The following is a 15,292-nucleotide window of genomic DNA, read 5'->3' as shown; positions in this document are numbered from 1 at the left end:
CATTTTTTTTTACAAGAAGACCGTACCTTATCGTAGGGTTTAAACTACAAGAGTTTAGTACGGTAAGAATGTAGAATACATAATTTATATCTTTTTATCCTAAAACAAATGGACATCTAGGTAGAATTGTTATAATTATCCATTACTTCGGTTATTGGAAGAAGAAAATAGTTCTTATGAAAATTTAAAAATGGAAACCTTTGAAATTATTTTCCTCTCCACACTTGCATAAGTAATGATGTGTTCCATCTAACATACACCAAGTGCAATTCTGACTTAAAGGACATAAGTATCATTGAAAATAGTATAAATATACATGCAAGTGTCATTCTTCGTATTTCATTTGCTTGTTCACCCTTGACTCTCATAAACGATTCACTCGTAGATTTGAGATCCATTTCCCCCCTCTGGATAATTCTCCAATGGTTTACGGGAAGCAAAGGGAACTTTCATTTTGCTGTAGGAGGCCAGCCCCCCTCCCCCCCCCCCCCCCCCCCCGTGTGTATCAAGGAAAGTTGTGTTAAAACGAATTCGCAGTAAGCTCACTTCTGAACTTATTCCAGCTGCACATCCTTCCTCCTCTGGAGGGTACATATCTTTTTTAAAAGATCTGTGTGTTTGGGACCACTGTTCAGATCACAGACCTAATGCTGCGGCGTGTTTTTTCGCTTTAAGTCTCAAGTCTGCAATGCTGGAGTTTTTACTGGTGGTTTTGGCCGCCGCCGCCGCCGCCACCACAGTGGCGGACTCTGCCAAGGTGGCCAGGGGCAAACCAAAGGGCGGTGGCGGGAACATCATGTAGGGCGCATGTGCGGCCAGGTGTGGGTGGAGGTGGTGATGCGCGTGCGCCACGCTGTCCAACTGCAGCTGCGCCTGGACCTGGAAGGACAAGGGCGTCATGTTGCAATGATTCTCCTGGAACAGAATAAGGAGAGAAAAAATTATTCAAAACATCCTTTCGTTTAAAAAAAGGGGGGGGGGGGCAGTGCCAACAAATATCTCATTATTAAAAAGCGAGCTCCTTATTTAAAGGAGTTGGCGCATGGATCAATAGACGAGAAGGAAATTAAAGAGTTAAACAGAATTTGGTCCAGTGCCTGGACACCCCTCTGAATGCTGCATCCAGAGATGGGAGTGCTGAAAATACGGCACACAGTCCCGGGGCTACCTGATTCATTGACTCGTGTTTCTTTGAAGGTGTGAAAACGCAAAGTGTAAAATAAGGCTTTTAAAACTGCGGTTAGTGGGCGTTTGAAAGAGACAGGAAAGCGGTCACCAGATTCCACGCCAACCCCATCTAATTAGATAAATAACTTATTTTTCTTCAATTAGCGGTTCCACCGGTCGGACGCAGTCGTCAGGTGGACAATGTACTTGGGGAAGGTACTTGGTGATCTATTGGTTCGGTTTCGGTGCTTTCCTAGCCGAGGCCTGTGTTCGATTCCCGGTCAGTGAAGTAGACATAATACCTTCCCAATACCCAGGCAGCTATATCCCATTGGTTCTATGAATCGTGGACACGACCGTACAAGTGGTAAAGAGGCCAGTGAGTTGCAGAAAGTCCTCAGGGTTGCAACAAGTGGTGTAAGCCCCCCCGCCCCCCCCCCCCCCCCGTCCCCCTGCCTCACTGCGCAGATAGTTCTAACCAGCTTTGTTTTAACGGAACAGTGTCTGCAAAGTGTGTCAGCTTCCGTTTCACTTGAAACAACACGTTGCCCGCCCACTCGCACGACTAAGGAACAGAACTTTGTGGGAGTTCGCTGAAAGTGAATTTGGAAAGTATTTGGAAACATCGATTTCAACAGGAAGGAGGGACGAGAAGACAACTACGAATGTTGCATTATTTGGCGGAGTGTTCTGTACTTTACTGGGGAAAAATGCCTTTGACTGTTGGGACTGGTACCCCACCCACTTTGAGCCCCCTGATTATACTCTATTCCCAACTAGGAGAATGGAAAACTGCGAGAATCCGTTTCTGTTGAGATATCCCTCCACAAGACGTCACGTGAGGATGCATGCTAAATTCAGCCTGCAAATTATCGTAGGGGGATACATTTTACAATGCATAGAACAAAGGAGGTTAATAGAAGTTTCAAGACAGAATGTCAGAATCTATGGTTACTTGGGGAAGATCATTCAAAATAGTTAGAGATGTAAAACAACTGCACAGAGAATCACAGTTGAACTAATATACATGGATTCAATATTTGCCAGGGGTAATGGGCAAGTGAATTACATGATCTTGAGTCACAGGAAACAGTAAGGTCCCAAAGAACGGTCCCAAATCGTGTTAGTATCGGGTAGAGGTGTTACGCCTGAATTAGCTCCCGATGTACATCAAGCAAAAAGGTCTATGTATGTTGACTTGAGGTGTTGCTCTAAGGTTAACGAAGCTGCCAAATATTTGTCAGGGTTCAAATGTTAAGAAGTATTGGGGGCGAGGTATGCCAGCATTGCCAACGTGGGTGAAAACCTGTTAACATTCGCTGTTACCCTACGGAAAATAGGTGAACGAGGTGATCGTTGTACAAAGCGAAGCAAACTGGCGACAGTTGGGAGATAAAGCGAGTGGATATTGACAATTTGCCAATGAGAAATAAAAAGTAAAGAAACAAAGTTGTGTTCAAAATTTTAAGGTAAATGTGTGTAAAGGAATCAAACTCCCATTTCAGCTAACCGGGCACCTTGGCGGTCTAGGCAAGGAGGCAGCTCGAAAATGTGGTGCTTTTCAAATCTAATTCAATGAACGAGATACATAGTCAATGTTCGGCGAGATGGGAGACATTTCACCAGGATGAAGAACCCCGCAGTGAAAGAGTTTAGCGTGGAAACCAATCTTCTAACTACACGATCCATGTCGGAGCATTAACAGCACTTATGTTAAATGGCAGAACATGGTGCTTCGGCGATAATCAACTGTAACTAATTCAAAATGGTGACTGAGCTGAAAAAGGTCCCCATCTCCCCTCAGTGGCTATTAATTGCGTTTTCACCTTTGGGACGACGTACATTCTGTTGGAGAAGGCACTAATACCACGTGTTCGCTATCAAAATGATGTTAACAATATACGAACAAAATTGTTCTGAAAGATGAGGAAGATGATAACTTTTAAAAGGGATCAGTGGTATTTTACTTCAAACAGAGAGAGTGCTTTGGTGGATGTATACTTGCCTGTTGAAATGGCATTCGTAAGGCTCCCACATTAACGTACGGTGCCACTCGACAAGCTTCGAACTGACTGGTTGTTCCAATAAGTACACCTACAATTAAAAAAGGAAGTTCAAATCCCAGTCAAGGTTCTCACCTCACGGTAGAGAGACATTGCTGTTAATTCGTATTTGTGACTTCAGATGCAACGACCACGTTGCTATTTAAATTATTAAATATACAACAATTCTGCTTAAAGCCATACTGCTACAATAGGAATAATGAATGGTTGATTGTAACGTTTATATTTTTGTTCTCACCACTGTCCACCCCCCCCCCCCTCAGATCCAGACTAAAATGTGCCCCTTATACGTGGGCTTACAACCTTGGTTGAAGGCATTGTACATTTAAATGTTACATCAACGCAACTGCATATGTCAGGGTATTAGCGATGATTAAGATGAAGCGTGTCACCGTGGCCGAGTCTGTAATTTAACAAACATACCTTTATGAAGTTGATTCTCTTGCTTTCGACATTTTGCTCTTCTGTTCTGAAACCATACCTATGGGCAAAGAAAATGAAGTCATTTAATAGCAATGATTGGCAGCTGCATCTCAGATGTACGAGTTCGACTGTTCAAACTGACAACTATGCGATGCAATATCCCGTCGGACTTATTAATTATTAATGTGATTGACCTCGTTTATTTTAATTATCTGACTCTTACATACGCCATGGCTGGCAACCTCTTGGGGGGGGGGGGGGGGGAGAGATGCTGCAAACAACCCAAACATATTAGATCTGATTTTTCCTAATTTGTATTGGTTAATGAGAAATTATTCTTGTGCCTCGTTTCATTTCTTGGTATAGGTTCCCATCCCAGAAGAACTAGATACACTTTATGACATCCAATACTACAGCGATAATGGTTTTGACGTTCGAGCAATGAGCTCCATCCAATAAGGTTCTGCTCATTAGCAGACTAAAATAAGTACCGTAACTGCAAGGAAAAGAAAATGTTCTCCTGATACTAAATGATATTGATACCCGGTAATTAGCATTATTCAAGGTTAATATATCTATATATATCCATATACAAAATCGAATGTTTATTCCTTTGTTGATTTTTGCAAGGCAACATTATGCTGTCAAGGACACAGATTAAAACCCATACAATAAATGCCGCATTAATATGTTAAGCTGCTTTGCAATTCTCAGATGCAAGTCTGGTGTTAAATTATGCATGTGTGATATCGAAATAATTTTATCTGCAAGTAGCATCACATGAGGAAGTTTCCCAGAAACAGATACTGGCAGAAAAACTTTGGTGCATTTCGAAATTATGAAGCCAAATTCACTTTCGATCAAATGGAACTGAATTAAGGTCTCAGTGTTTGTCTTATACAAAACACAATTGTCATCAACCCGATTATTTGTTTAACATACGATTCAATAACTTAGATAAATGCAACCTGATGCATAGAAACAGACTCAATCTTCTTAAAAGTCTATTTTATTCCACTGAACCTTGGTCCAATATTTTATCGGCCCATAACAAAACAGCAAACAACTCCTACCGCAGAAAGTAAAATGACCTTATGTGGCAGCTAAAGTTAGCGCTGTTTGGCTTTTCAACGATTACTGTATCAAAATCCAATCTCCATAGCATGTTTTTTTTACGTTTCTGATTTTCCACATGCGTCTTTGAACTTGGGAGGTGGGTTTAATTTGCATCAGAGCAAAAGATGATTGTATTGTCAAGGATGGCGGGGAGACCTTTAGTGTGAAATAGCTGGGGTTGACTATGACAATGTGAAAAAAATCACTACAATAATTATGCAGAATGGTTTTTAGATTATTGGACGAGGTAACAGAGAAAGCTGTTGGAGGCGGACAATTACAAGGCCACAATTTCTGTAGTGCATTTTAAACAACATTGTTTGAAAATATATAATGATCCTTAAAATATGCAGCTTACAGATCTCAATGTGTATAAAATCTGAAAGACAGATTTGTATAGAGTCTAATCGACATTGACCCATATAGAGCTCTGTCGAGCTTCTAGTAAATACACGATTCAAATATTAGTAGCAAAGGGCTAGTTAGTATTGGCACTATTTAATAAGTTGAATTTATCCAAGCATTTTCCAACCCGAAAATGCGAAATCATCTACACTGAGCACGAATCAAATGGAAATTTGTTGGAAGAATGTTATTTCATTATATCCAGGAAAACTACAACACCGAATACACAAAGCGATCGCCAAAGTAAAGGTCCCCCTTCCCCTCATGGCTGTTTTTACACAGCCTTTTTTTTATTTTGCTGGTCTGTTTGATGGTTTGGAACGCTGGTCGATTTGTTCAGGTCAAGTTGCTGCTAAGTTTACCTCGTTATCGTATTACAAGCTGGAAACCCCCATAAGAATACTATACAGCTTGATGCAGATGGTACTGTAACAGAGGGCACATGCTAGCAATTTCCCAATAGCAGCTGCAGCTGCCGCTGGCCTATCAACCACAACTTCTCCGAAACTTCCAGTAAATTAATTATCAGTTCTTACGGCACAAAAGCTATTTAATTCATGGTAGTGGCATACAGTGTCGACATCTGAAGATTATGTAAACATGAATCGTTTTCTTTGTATGCTGTTGTATGGATATTCTCATTGGTTGCCCCTGCACGTAACACTAAGTGTATAAGTGCAGCACTGCATTTCGAACAGAAATGCAACCCACAACCTTTGCTTCAAAATGAGACCATTCAGCATATTAAAACGTTATGGTACCAAATTCGACTGAGATATACACTTTGTTATATTCCAATATACCAGATGCATGTGTGTAATAGGGTACATTTGCCTTACTTGCACTCTGGCTTCTGAGAGCCCCAGCCTCTGACTCAGCTCTTCTCTCATAAATGCATCCGGATAATGGGTTTCATCGAACAGTCTCTCTAGCTCATTTAGCTGCTCCAAGGTGAAGTTAGTCCGACTTCGCCGCTGTTTAATTTTTGTCTGCGCTTCTTCTTCTACCGGTTTGGCATCTTCTTTCCTCTCCTTAATATCACCACTCCCTACAAATGATCATTACACGCTATAATTACATGAATGTTTTCAGGTACGGGTATCGGCAAAAATGACGTGAAACAAAAGTTATCAGGTGGAAGAAGTTTTAAAATGAAGTGCAAGTTGCCTCCATTGTAATCACAAAAGGCACCGATAATGAAGCATAATGTAACTTCTGTCATTTCCAGCGAACTTATCACTGGAGTAACTATAGTTCTCACCAGAGCTAATGCTTTCATCCTTAAAAGTAAAACAAAACGGATTTTATTCAAGGTGATGTTCTATCATTGTCCAAGTTAATCTTTGCTTTCATCATTTTCTTATGGTACACTCTAACGTCATGATAAACTTCCATGTCCAGTGGCGTCGGCCACATTGTGTCTGAATATAACAATAGGTAGCACCTTTGAATATTAAAGATGCACACATCACTTATTGAAATAAATCGATTCAGTAAATTTGTCACTGTGTTCGGGGAAGGCATATTTAATTAAACTATTTTAAATATTCTAAATACGCTATTAAAAATTTACTTAAGATCAGCTCTCGTTAATTCCGCGTGCCCAATCCCATATTTGTTGTTAAGACTCAAATGCTGCAACATGCGTTAGATTGTGACAAAGAACCAACTTTGAATAGCTGGACTGATAGGTTATTAATTATTTATTGTGGAACCGATCAAATTAAAGCTCCCAAACGTTTCGACTTTTGGTTTGGTTATCATGCTTTTTATCAAACCAAAATACATAAACCATGCCCTACAATGCAGCGAGTTCAGGCTCGAATACAACGCACAGATTAACGAGGTTTGACACATGGCATGCACAACCTTTCCTATTCAGAACCATACATATTCAACCAGAACACCTTGTATCAGAACGACCTTTGTTCGGGTTTCTGAAATGCTTGCACTTTTTAACGAAATAAAAATCCAATGTATTAATGTTTAGTACAAAGTGTATTTGCAAAGTGCTGCACAATTACATGAGCATTTAATACGCTTTGTTGCCAGAAGCTCTGCAAAACTTGCTCACCAGTCCGATTATTATAATTGTCGTGTGAATGAATAGTATCATTTTTTTTAAGTGGAACAACATCTGTCAAATACACGTGTACATTAAACAGAGATGAGAAATAAACTGCGCCACTCATTATTGACAGTGTTAAAGCGTGAAAGCATTGCACGTTACACGGGAGAGAGATAAAAGCGGCTGGGTTTTGTTGTTGTTCCAATTTATTGCCAAGTCAGATAAAATAACAAGAAATCGAGTAACAACAAAAAAATGCTGACTGAAAACGTTGTCCACACCTAAAATGTAATGACATTTATTGTATCAAGGAGAGCTGGTTCCTTTTATTTAACCACGAGAACCTCATTTATTATCCTAAATTAATTTGCCGAAGAAAATATCACGAAATGGTGAATGGAATGGTTGTATTTAGTAAGGACAGTGGGTACGCTGTAATAATATTTGGTGATCATTTCGGCGCTACAAACCGACAATATTCTGAGAAATATAGTTTGTAAAGTATCGTGAACACAAATGTGTGGTCTAATAAGTGGCCTTGTAAATGGCGTCCGATGTAAAGTAACAGGATTTGTTTATTAAATCATTTCCGGACGATGTTCTGGGATCGTATTCCGATTTCAGTAAGGGGGGGGGGGACTTAGTTGTACAGTGTCTAGTGTAAACATATCAACAAGATTAGTTCCGCCATTGTCATCTACCTATCGCTATACGTCTATCAAAAGCAATGTATTGCAACTGGTTTTGAATGTTCCTTTCGTAAAACACTTGCATGGCATTATTCTGCGTATCTCCGACCCATATTTATTTAACACTGATACTGGGCGGAAGTGCACATTCTTTAAAAGGAGAAAGCTGAAGAAGCTATTAAGTTTTTCCCAATAATTGATATTTGATTGAATTGCGTGCGTCACCGAATCCTTCTGGAAACAACCTCTCTGCGTTATCCGGACACATTTCGCTTCCCTGATCATTGAGCAACTTTCACTTTATGTTATTCAAATCACTGATGGTGTTGTAATTAAACACCATTCACATATTGTCACTAGGATTTGCTGTACTTGAGTTATGTAAAGCCACTGACTTAAATTAGTACATTAACAGTGCTCTGCAGTTTGCTCCAAAACCGTTGAATTTAATAATAAGGCCGATATCGTTGAAAATGATCGTAAATAAATCAGTCTAACATTGACACAGAACCACGCGGGCCATCTGAAGTCACGCTAACTACCATCTGTATGAGTATGAGGCGTATTTACCCGGATCGGTTAGTTTGGGAGTGCCGCTGTCCCCAGGTCGCTCTGGCCCGATCTCTGGCTCAGTACTCGGAGATCGAGACGCCCCACGCTGTGCGCTGATCACTTCATCCCGGCTGCCTTCACTCATACTCGGCTCTCGAGCTCGCACAGGCCCGCTCTCCAGAACTTCTCGATACGTGATCCCATCCTTCTTTTCTTTCACCTTTTGATCAAAAGACTTCGAAACAAAAGCTGTAAGTTCTTCCATTGCGGCTCAGAGGAATATGTCCCTGTCTGTTCTTATTCTCTCCAATAACATCAGCCGTGCAATGTTTATCTGTGGCACGTCGTCTCGGGGTTGAAATGCAAAACCTGATCTTCCAGAATTCGGTTGCGCGGAGATGTAGATCTAGCACTGATGTGCTATTGAAGTCAGACTATTTATACTTTGCAATGCTTGCCCATCTGCGCCCCTTGTACTCAGCAATTACCTCCCCTTGTACTCTTGATGTGTCCCCACTCCTGGAACACAGTTATCATCAGCCCCTGGGCTGCAACTCATACCTAGCGGCTGCTATTGGCCATTAATCCACCACTGACAAGCATTCGTAATTAATTTAATTAGCGAGTATTACTGCTATTGTTATTACTTAGCTAAACACGGGGGAGCTGGGATGACACTGGGGTGTGGCCAATAGGAATGACACATCGCAGAGCGCGGTGACTGGATCGTCCCTAAAGCCAGCAACATTAAAACACCACAGCACACTAAAATCAGGTAAACTTTTGATTTGCTTAAGGTAAATCAAAATGTTATTTACAGCTTATATAAGATTTTTTTAAAAGCAAAGCTTTAAAACAATGCACGCAAACCCATTGATTAAAAAAAACGCATACACATTTTTGCTTGATAATCTGCTAATCTAGTTTTTCCTGAATTATATCCTGTTTGCGTTCAGTGCTTCATAGTCATTTTTTCCGCTAATTTACTTTAAATGCACACCTCCATTGTAAATAATACGAATTTCACGTTTCTATATTATTGTTGGAAACAGAAGCGTGCAAAAAAAGGTGATGCATCACTTAAGTCATTGCCGCTGTTCTCTTGAATGTGCTTTAAACCTTCCGCTGGCAGGTACTGCACATAATAACGTGCGGACAAAACACGACTGAATTGTATCTTTGATGTAGATTTTTATTTGAGGGACACACTGAAATCTTGTCAATTTATGCAGATATTAAGTGGTCAGTACAATGTATGAGGAGATGCTTTATGTGACGTTGTTTATGTAGCCTTCCTGCTTCCTGCATACTTATAGAAGTATAAAATGGACCATTGAAATGATCAAAGTAATGAACGAAATCAAATCTATTCATCAGGTCTTTGTCCAATACAGACTTTGCTTTAAATTCAAAACTTTAAACACGAGGAATTTTGAAAGTACAAAAGAATAAGTTGCTTACTGTAAATAACAATTTATGCAAATCTATATTTTTAGTTAAATACCGAAAATGGCGTTTGACTGAATCCTAAGTAGTGTAAAGTACAGTTAGCAGTGCCATAATACAAAAACATTAAATTATGTTATAAAGATCGATTACTTGCATTTCTCACATATTGTTCATCAACTTAATATGTGTAACTATAAACCCCTATCCCTTCGTAGAAATCGAATTATCACAAAGATGAAACTAGACCTTAGCTATGTGTTATATCTCTTCAGTGGCATTATCCGACCTGAATGATTTGGACTAATTTTTGCTGCACCTTGCAATGGGGATGCATTTATTTAAATAGGATTCCCCATTCTTCACAAAACAATATGATAAATTGTGTACAATTTTAATTAATAATAAAACGACTTGGAGGAAAGGGTAATTAATCCATCATTATATGAACTTTGGTATGGAGATTAATTATTTTAATGCAGTAAGTCTGAAAAAAAATCCAAGTGCACAAATTTGTTTCAGTGAAACAGAAAATGCTACAATTTCCAGTTGCTAACATTTAGCATAAATCCTGCAATTATAGATATATTTAAACCGTCAAACGATGAACACAGTCATTTCAGTGATTCAGAACTTTACCGAGAAACACTCTTTACTACAATTGGAAGAAAAACACTATCATTTTTCAGAATACCTTAATCTTAATGACACAATAGGTTACACGCGGGCGATTATAACATAACGCTGTGATTCTCATATGTTTTACTTGGTGTGCCATTGATGAAATACAACTAGTTCTCAAAGTTGCTGAATACGGAGAAATATTAATGGCCACGAAATTTAAGACGATGTGTGAAAGTCCACAGGGTACCACAATAAAAATTCTTGCCTACGCGAAAACCACAACTTCGTTCATGGACTGGGGACTGATTCAAAATCATGCATCAAGATATTGCACACATTAAAATTTACTTTATACAAATTCCTGCACGTTTCACTGAAGGTATTTATGAAAGAAATTGGTTCACCCAATAAACCGAATTGAATTATTAGCATTTGATAAGCATTGAATCTGATATATATGCAACTCCAAATTGGACATGATGTTCACCAACGAGTCACATTTTCAGGTGTAAATTGAAATTGTTTCTTTTTTAAGTAGACGGAAATTGCACCATAAGTTTTTTATTGTTTCCTTTTATTGCTCTAAGTGTACATAAACACTTGGGATTTTATGACGAGTGGTTATTTTAATTAGTTTGGGAATTGCTGCAGAAATATATTAATTTACAGTACAAATGATGCACACTCCCACCAGGGTGAGCAATTTCAGTATAACTTTCAATTTGTCCAGAACATTAAACATATTTCTGATGACGTACTGAAACTTAACCACGTTTAACTTTTCCATAATTGTCACAGATACGTCTGGAGATATTTGGCAATTGCCGGCTATTACATTTCCAAAATAAGATGTTTTGACGTTTTTGAATGCGAACGCACATACCTAAATATTCCATCTCTTCCAAAAGTAAATACTTGATACAGAGTCACATACTTAACGAAGTGTTGTTGTCCAGTTTCATGCGCTAGCTAAGGCAACTCCTCAGCAAATACAAAAATGGTTATTAATTCATGAGATATGAAACAGCTACTGCACTACTTCCAGTCATGCCGCTCAGCTGCTACAAGTAGCAGAATGATAACAATGTGGATTATCCGAAGCGATTTGTTTCCTTTTATAATTACAGCTTTCGTGCGTTGAGCATCTTTCTTGTTTCAGCTCGACTTCTCAAGACTTAAAAAAAAAATCGCTGTATGTGTATCTATAAGCAGTTTATCCTTCTTTCTTCTTAATTTCATAACTATTAAAACGTAGCTCCCCCCCCCCTCCCCTCTCTCACTGCACGCTCTCAGCCTGGCAACATTGCTCACTCGGAGAGCCAGAGGTAGTTGCAAACTTCCCAAGCAGCTGCACGGCCTGAGCGCGCTCGCCGGAGAAAGTGCGGGGTCACCAATCTATCGCTCGGAGATTGCTTGCTCTGCCCTCTTCGGGCTGGAGGAGATAAGCGATCGGCTGAGCGGGTCTGTTCAGAGATGGCGCCGTCCTCGCGCCGGTGATCGCGCGCCCGCTTCTCCGTTAGTTAAAGCCCAGCGGCGCTCGCGGAGGTATTTACCCGAAATAAATCAACAAAGGAAGGAAAGGCAGACGGACAGAATAGGGAGAGCGGCCGGCAGCCGGTTGTCCAGCCACCCGGGCTCTCCTTCCCTCCGTCTGTCTCACTGGATGGGGAATGTATAAACACTGAGGCCTAAAGACTCTGGTGGGGGGGTAGGGGGGGTGGGGGCAGCTGGTCGGGGGCAGGGGTGGGGGGCGGGGGGGGCAGGGGTGGGGGGCGGGGGGGGCAGGGGTGGGGGGCGGGGGGGGCAGCTGGTGGGGGGTGGGTGGCAGGAGGGGTGGGGGGCAGCTGGTGGGGGGGCAGGGGGGTGGCAGGAGGGGTGGGGGGCAGCTGGTGGGGGGCGGGGGGGGTGCGGGGCAGCTGGTGGGGGGGGTGGGGCAGCTGATAGGGGGGGGTGGGAGCAGCTGATGGGGGGGCAGGGGGGGTGGGAGCAGCTGATGGGGGGGGGTGGGGGCAGCTGGTGGGGGGGTAGGGGGGGTGGGGGCAGCTGGTGGGGGGGTGGGGGCAGCTGGTCGGGGGCAGGGGTGGGGGGCGGGGGGGGCAGCTGGTGGGGGGTGGGTGGCAGGAGGGGTGGGGGGCAGCTGGTGGGGGGGCAGGGAGGGTGGTGGGCAGCTGGTGGGGGGCAGGGGGGCAGGGGGGTGGCAGGAGGGGTGGGGGGCAGCTGGTGGGGGGGCAGCTGGTGGGGGGGCGGGGGGCAGCTGGTGGGGGGCGGGGGGGTGCGGGGCAGCTGGTGGGGGGGGTGGGGCAGCTGATAGGGGGGGTGGGAGCAGCTGATGGGGGGGCAGGGGGGGTGGGAGCAGCTGATGGGGGGGGGTGGGGGCAGCTGATGGGGGGGCAGGGGGGTCGGGGGGTGAGGGCAGCTGATGGGGGGCAGGGGGGGTCGGGGGGGGTGGGGGCAGCTGATGGGGGGACAGGGGGGGTCGGGGGGGTGGGGGGCAGCTGGTGGGGGGTCGGGGGGGTGGGGGGCAGCTGGTGGGGGGGCAGGGGGTTGGGGGGCAGCTGGTGGGGGGGCAGGGGGTTGGGGGGCAGGGGGGGTGGTGGGCAGCTGGTGGGGGGGCAGGGGGGGTGGTGGGCAGCTGGTGGGGGGGCAGCTTGTGGGGGGGCAGGGGGGGCAGCTGGTGGGGTGGGGGCAGCTGGTGGGGGGGCAGGGGGGGTGGGGGCAGCTGGTGGGGGGGCAGGGGGGGTGGGGGCAGCTGGTGGGTGGGGGGCAGCTGGTTGGGGGGCAGCTGGTGGGGGGGCAGGGGGGGGTGGGGGCAGCTGGTGGGGGGGCAGGGGGGGTGGGGGCAGCTGGTGGGTGGGGGGGCAGCTGGTTGGGGGGCAGCTGGTGGGGGGGTGGGGGGGGTGGGGGGCAGCTGGTGGGGGGGGTGGGGGGCAGCTGGTGGGGGGGGTGGGGGGCAGCTGGTGGGGGGGGTGGGGGGCAGCTGGTGGGGGGGTGGGGGGCAGCTGGTGGGGGGGGTGGGGGGCAGCTGGTGGGGGGGGTGGGGGGCAGCTGGTGGGGGGGGTGGGGGGCAGCTGGTGGGGGGGGGTGGGGGGCAGCTGGTGGGGGGGGTGGGGGGCAGCTGGTGGGGGGGGTGGGGGGCAGCTGGTGGGGGGGGTGGGGGGCAGCTGGTGGGGGGGGTGGGGGGCAGCTGGTGGGGGGGGTGGGGGGCAGCTGGTGGGGGGGGTGGGGGGCAGCTGGTGGGGGGGGTGGGGGGCAGCTGGTGGGGGGGGTGGGGGGCAGCTGGTGGGGGGGTGGGGGGCAGCTGGTGGGGGGGGGTGGGGGGCAGCTGGTGGGGGTGGTGGGGGGCAGCTGGTGGGGGGGGGTGGGGGGCAGCTGGTGGGGGGGGTGGGGGGCAGCTGGTGGGGGGGGTGGGGGGCAGCTGGTGGGGGGGGTGGGGGGCAGCTGGTGGGGGGGTGGGGGGCAGCTGGTGGGTGGGGGGCAGGGGGGTGGGGGGCAGCTGGTGGGGGGCAGCTGGTGGGGGGGTGGGGGGCAGCTGGTGGGTGGGGGGCAGGGGGGTGGGGGGCAGGGGGGTGGGGGGCAGCTGGTGGGGGGACAGGGTGGTGGGGGGCGGGGGGTGGGGGGCAGCTGGTGGGGGGACAGGGGGGTGGGGGGGACAGGGGGGGTGGGGGGCAGCTGGTGGGGGGACAGGGGGGTGGGGGGCGGGGGGTGGGGGACAGGGGGGTGGGGGGCGGGGGGTGGGGGGCAGCTGGTGGGGGAGCAGCTGGTGGGGGGCAAGGGGGGCGGGGGGTGGGGGGCAGCTGGTGGGGGAGCAGCTGGTGGGGGGCAAGGGGGGTGGGGGGCAGCTGGTGGGGGGCAAGGGGGGTGGGGGGCAGCTGGTGGGGGGCAGCGGGGGGTGGGGGTCAGCTGGTGGGGTGGCAGGGCGGGTGGGGTGCAGCTGGTGGGGGGGTGGGGGCAGCTGGTGGGGGGGTGGGTGGCAGCTGGTGGGGGGGCAGCTTGTGGGGGGGGCAGGGGCGGGGGACAGCGGGGAGTGGGGGGGCAGCGGGGGGTGGGGGGCAGCTGGTGGGGGGGGCAGGGCTGGTGGGGGGGGCAGGGCGGGTGGGGGGCAGCTGGTGGGGGTGTGGGGGGCAGCCGGTGGGGGGGCAGCTTGTGGGTGGGCAGGGGTGGGGGGCAGCTTGTGGGGGGGCAGGGGCGGGGGTCAGCTGGTGGGTGGCCAGGGGTGGGGGGCAGCTGTTGGGGGGGCAGGGGTGGGGGGGCAGCTGGTGATTGGGCAGGGGCGGGGGGGCAGCTGGTGGGGGGTCAGGGGCGGGGGTGCAGATGGTGGGGGGGCAGGGGCGGGGGGGCAGGGGCGGGGGGGCTGCTGGTGGGGGGGCAGGGTCGGGGGGGCAACGGCGGGGTGGGGGGGCAGGGGCGGCGGGCAGCTGGTGGGGAGGCAGGGTCAGGGGGGCAACGGGGGGGTGGGGGTCAGGGCCGGGGGGGCAACGGGGGGGTGGGGGGCAGCGGGGGTGGGGGGGAAGCGGGGGGGGGTGGGGGCAGCTGGTGGGGGGGCAGGGGGGTAGGGGGGCAGCTGGTGCGGTGGGTGTGGGGGGGCAGGCGCGTGGGGGGGCAGCTGGTGCGGTGGGTGTGGGGGAGCAGGGGCGTGGGGGGGCAGCTGGTGGGGGGGCTGGGGGGGCAGGGGTGTGTGGGTGTGGGGGTGTGGGGGGCAGCTGGTGGGGGGGCAGGGGTGGGTGGGTGGGGCAGGGGGG

General features: G+C 48.2%; 2 protein-coding genes across 2 annotated transcripts in view; one reads left to right on the top strand and one right to left on the bottom strand.

Annotated features, from left to right (window-relative positions):
• Positions 1-503: 503 nt before the first annotated feature.
• shox2 (shox homeobox 2) lies at positions 504-9,843 on the bottom strand. Its single transcript, XM_072474501.1, has 5 exons — positions 8,502-9,843; positions 6,014-6,222; positions 3,654-3,711; positions 3,173-3,261; positions 504-915 (listed from the first exon to the last, which is right to left on the bottom strand). Exons 1-5 carry the CDS (start codon positions 8,746-8,748, stop codon positions 637-639), a joined length of 882 nt encoding a protein of 293 aa, XP_072330602.1. The 5' UTR covers positions 8,749-9,843; the 3' UTR covers positions 504-636.
• A 2,148-nt stretch (positions 9,844-11,991) lies between these two features.
• The window catches only part of rsrc1 (arginine/serine-rich coiled-coil 1), a 662,008-nt gene continuing 658,707 nt past the window's right edge, over positions 11,992-15,292 (top strand). Inside the window, exon 1 of the mRNA XM_072474499.1 lies at positions 11,992-12,098. The gene's annotated coding sequence lies outside the window, so the exon portion shown is untranslated. The remainder of the gene's footprint in view (positions 12,099-15,292) is intronic.

Source organism: Scyliorhinus torazame, chromosome 14, assembly GCF_047496885.1.
Source record: "Scyliorhinus torazame isolate Kashiwa2021f chromosome 14, sScyTor2.1, whole genome shotgun sequence".
In the NCBI taxonomy this organism is placed as follows: Eukaryota; Metazoa; Chordata; class Chondrichthyes; order Carcharhiniformes; family Scyliorhinidae; genus Scyliorhinus; species Scyliorhinus torazame.
This window is presented reverse-complemented; position numbering and strand designations above follow the sequence as displayed.

Excerpts from the sequence above, each read along its gene's own strand:
- shox2 (XM_072474501.1), bottom strand. The coding sequence starts at position 8,748 with ATGGAAGAACTTACAGCTTTTGTTTCGAAGTCTTTTGATCAAAAGGTG. Across the intron at positions 3,262-3,653 it reads AGAGAATCAACTTCATAAAG|GTGTACTTATTGGAACAACC; the intron begins GTATGTTTGTTA and ends TTTTAATTGTAG. Across the intron at positions 916-3,172 it reads TACGAATGCCATTTCAACAG|GAGAATCATTGCAACATGAC; the intron begins GCAAGTATACAT and ends ATTCTGTTCCAG.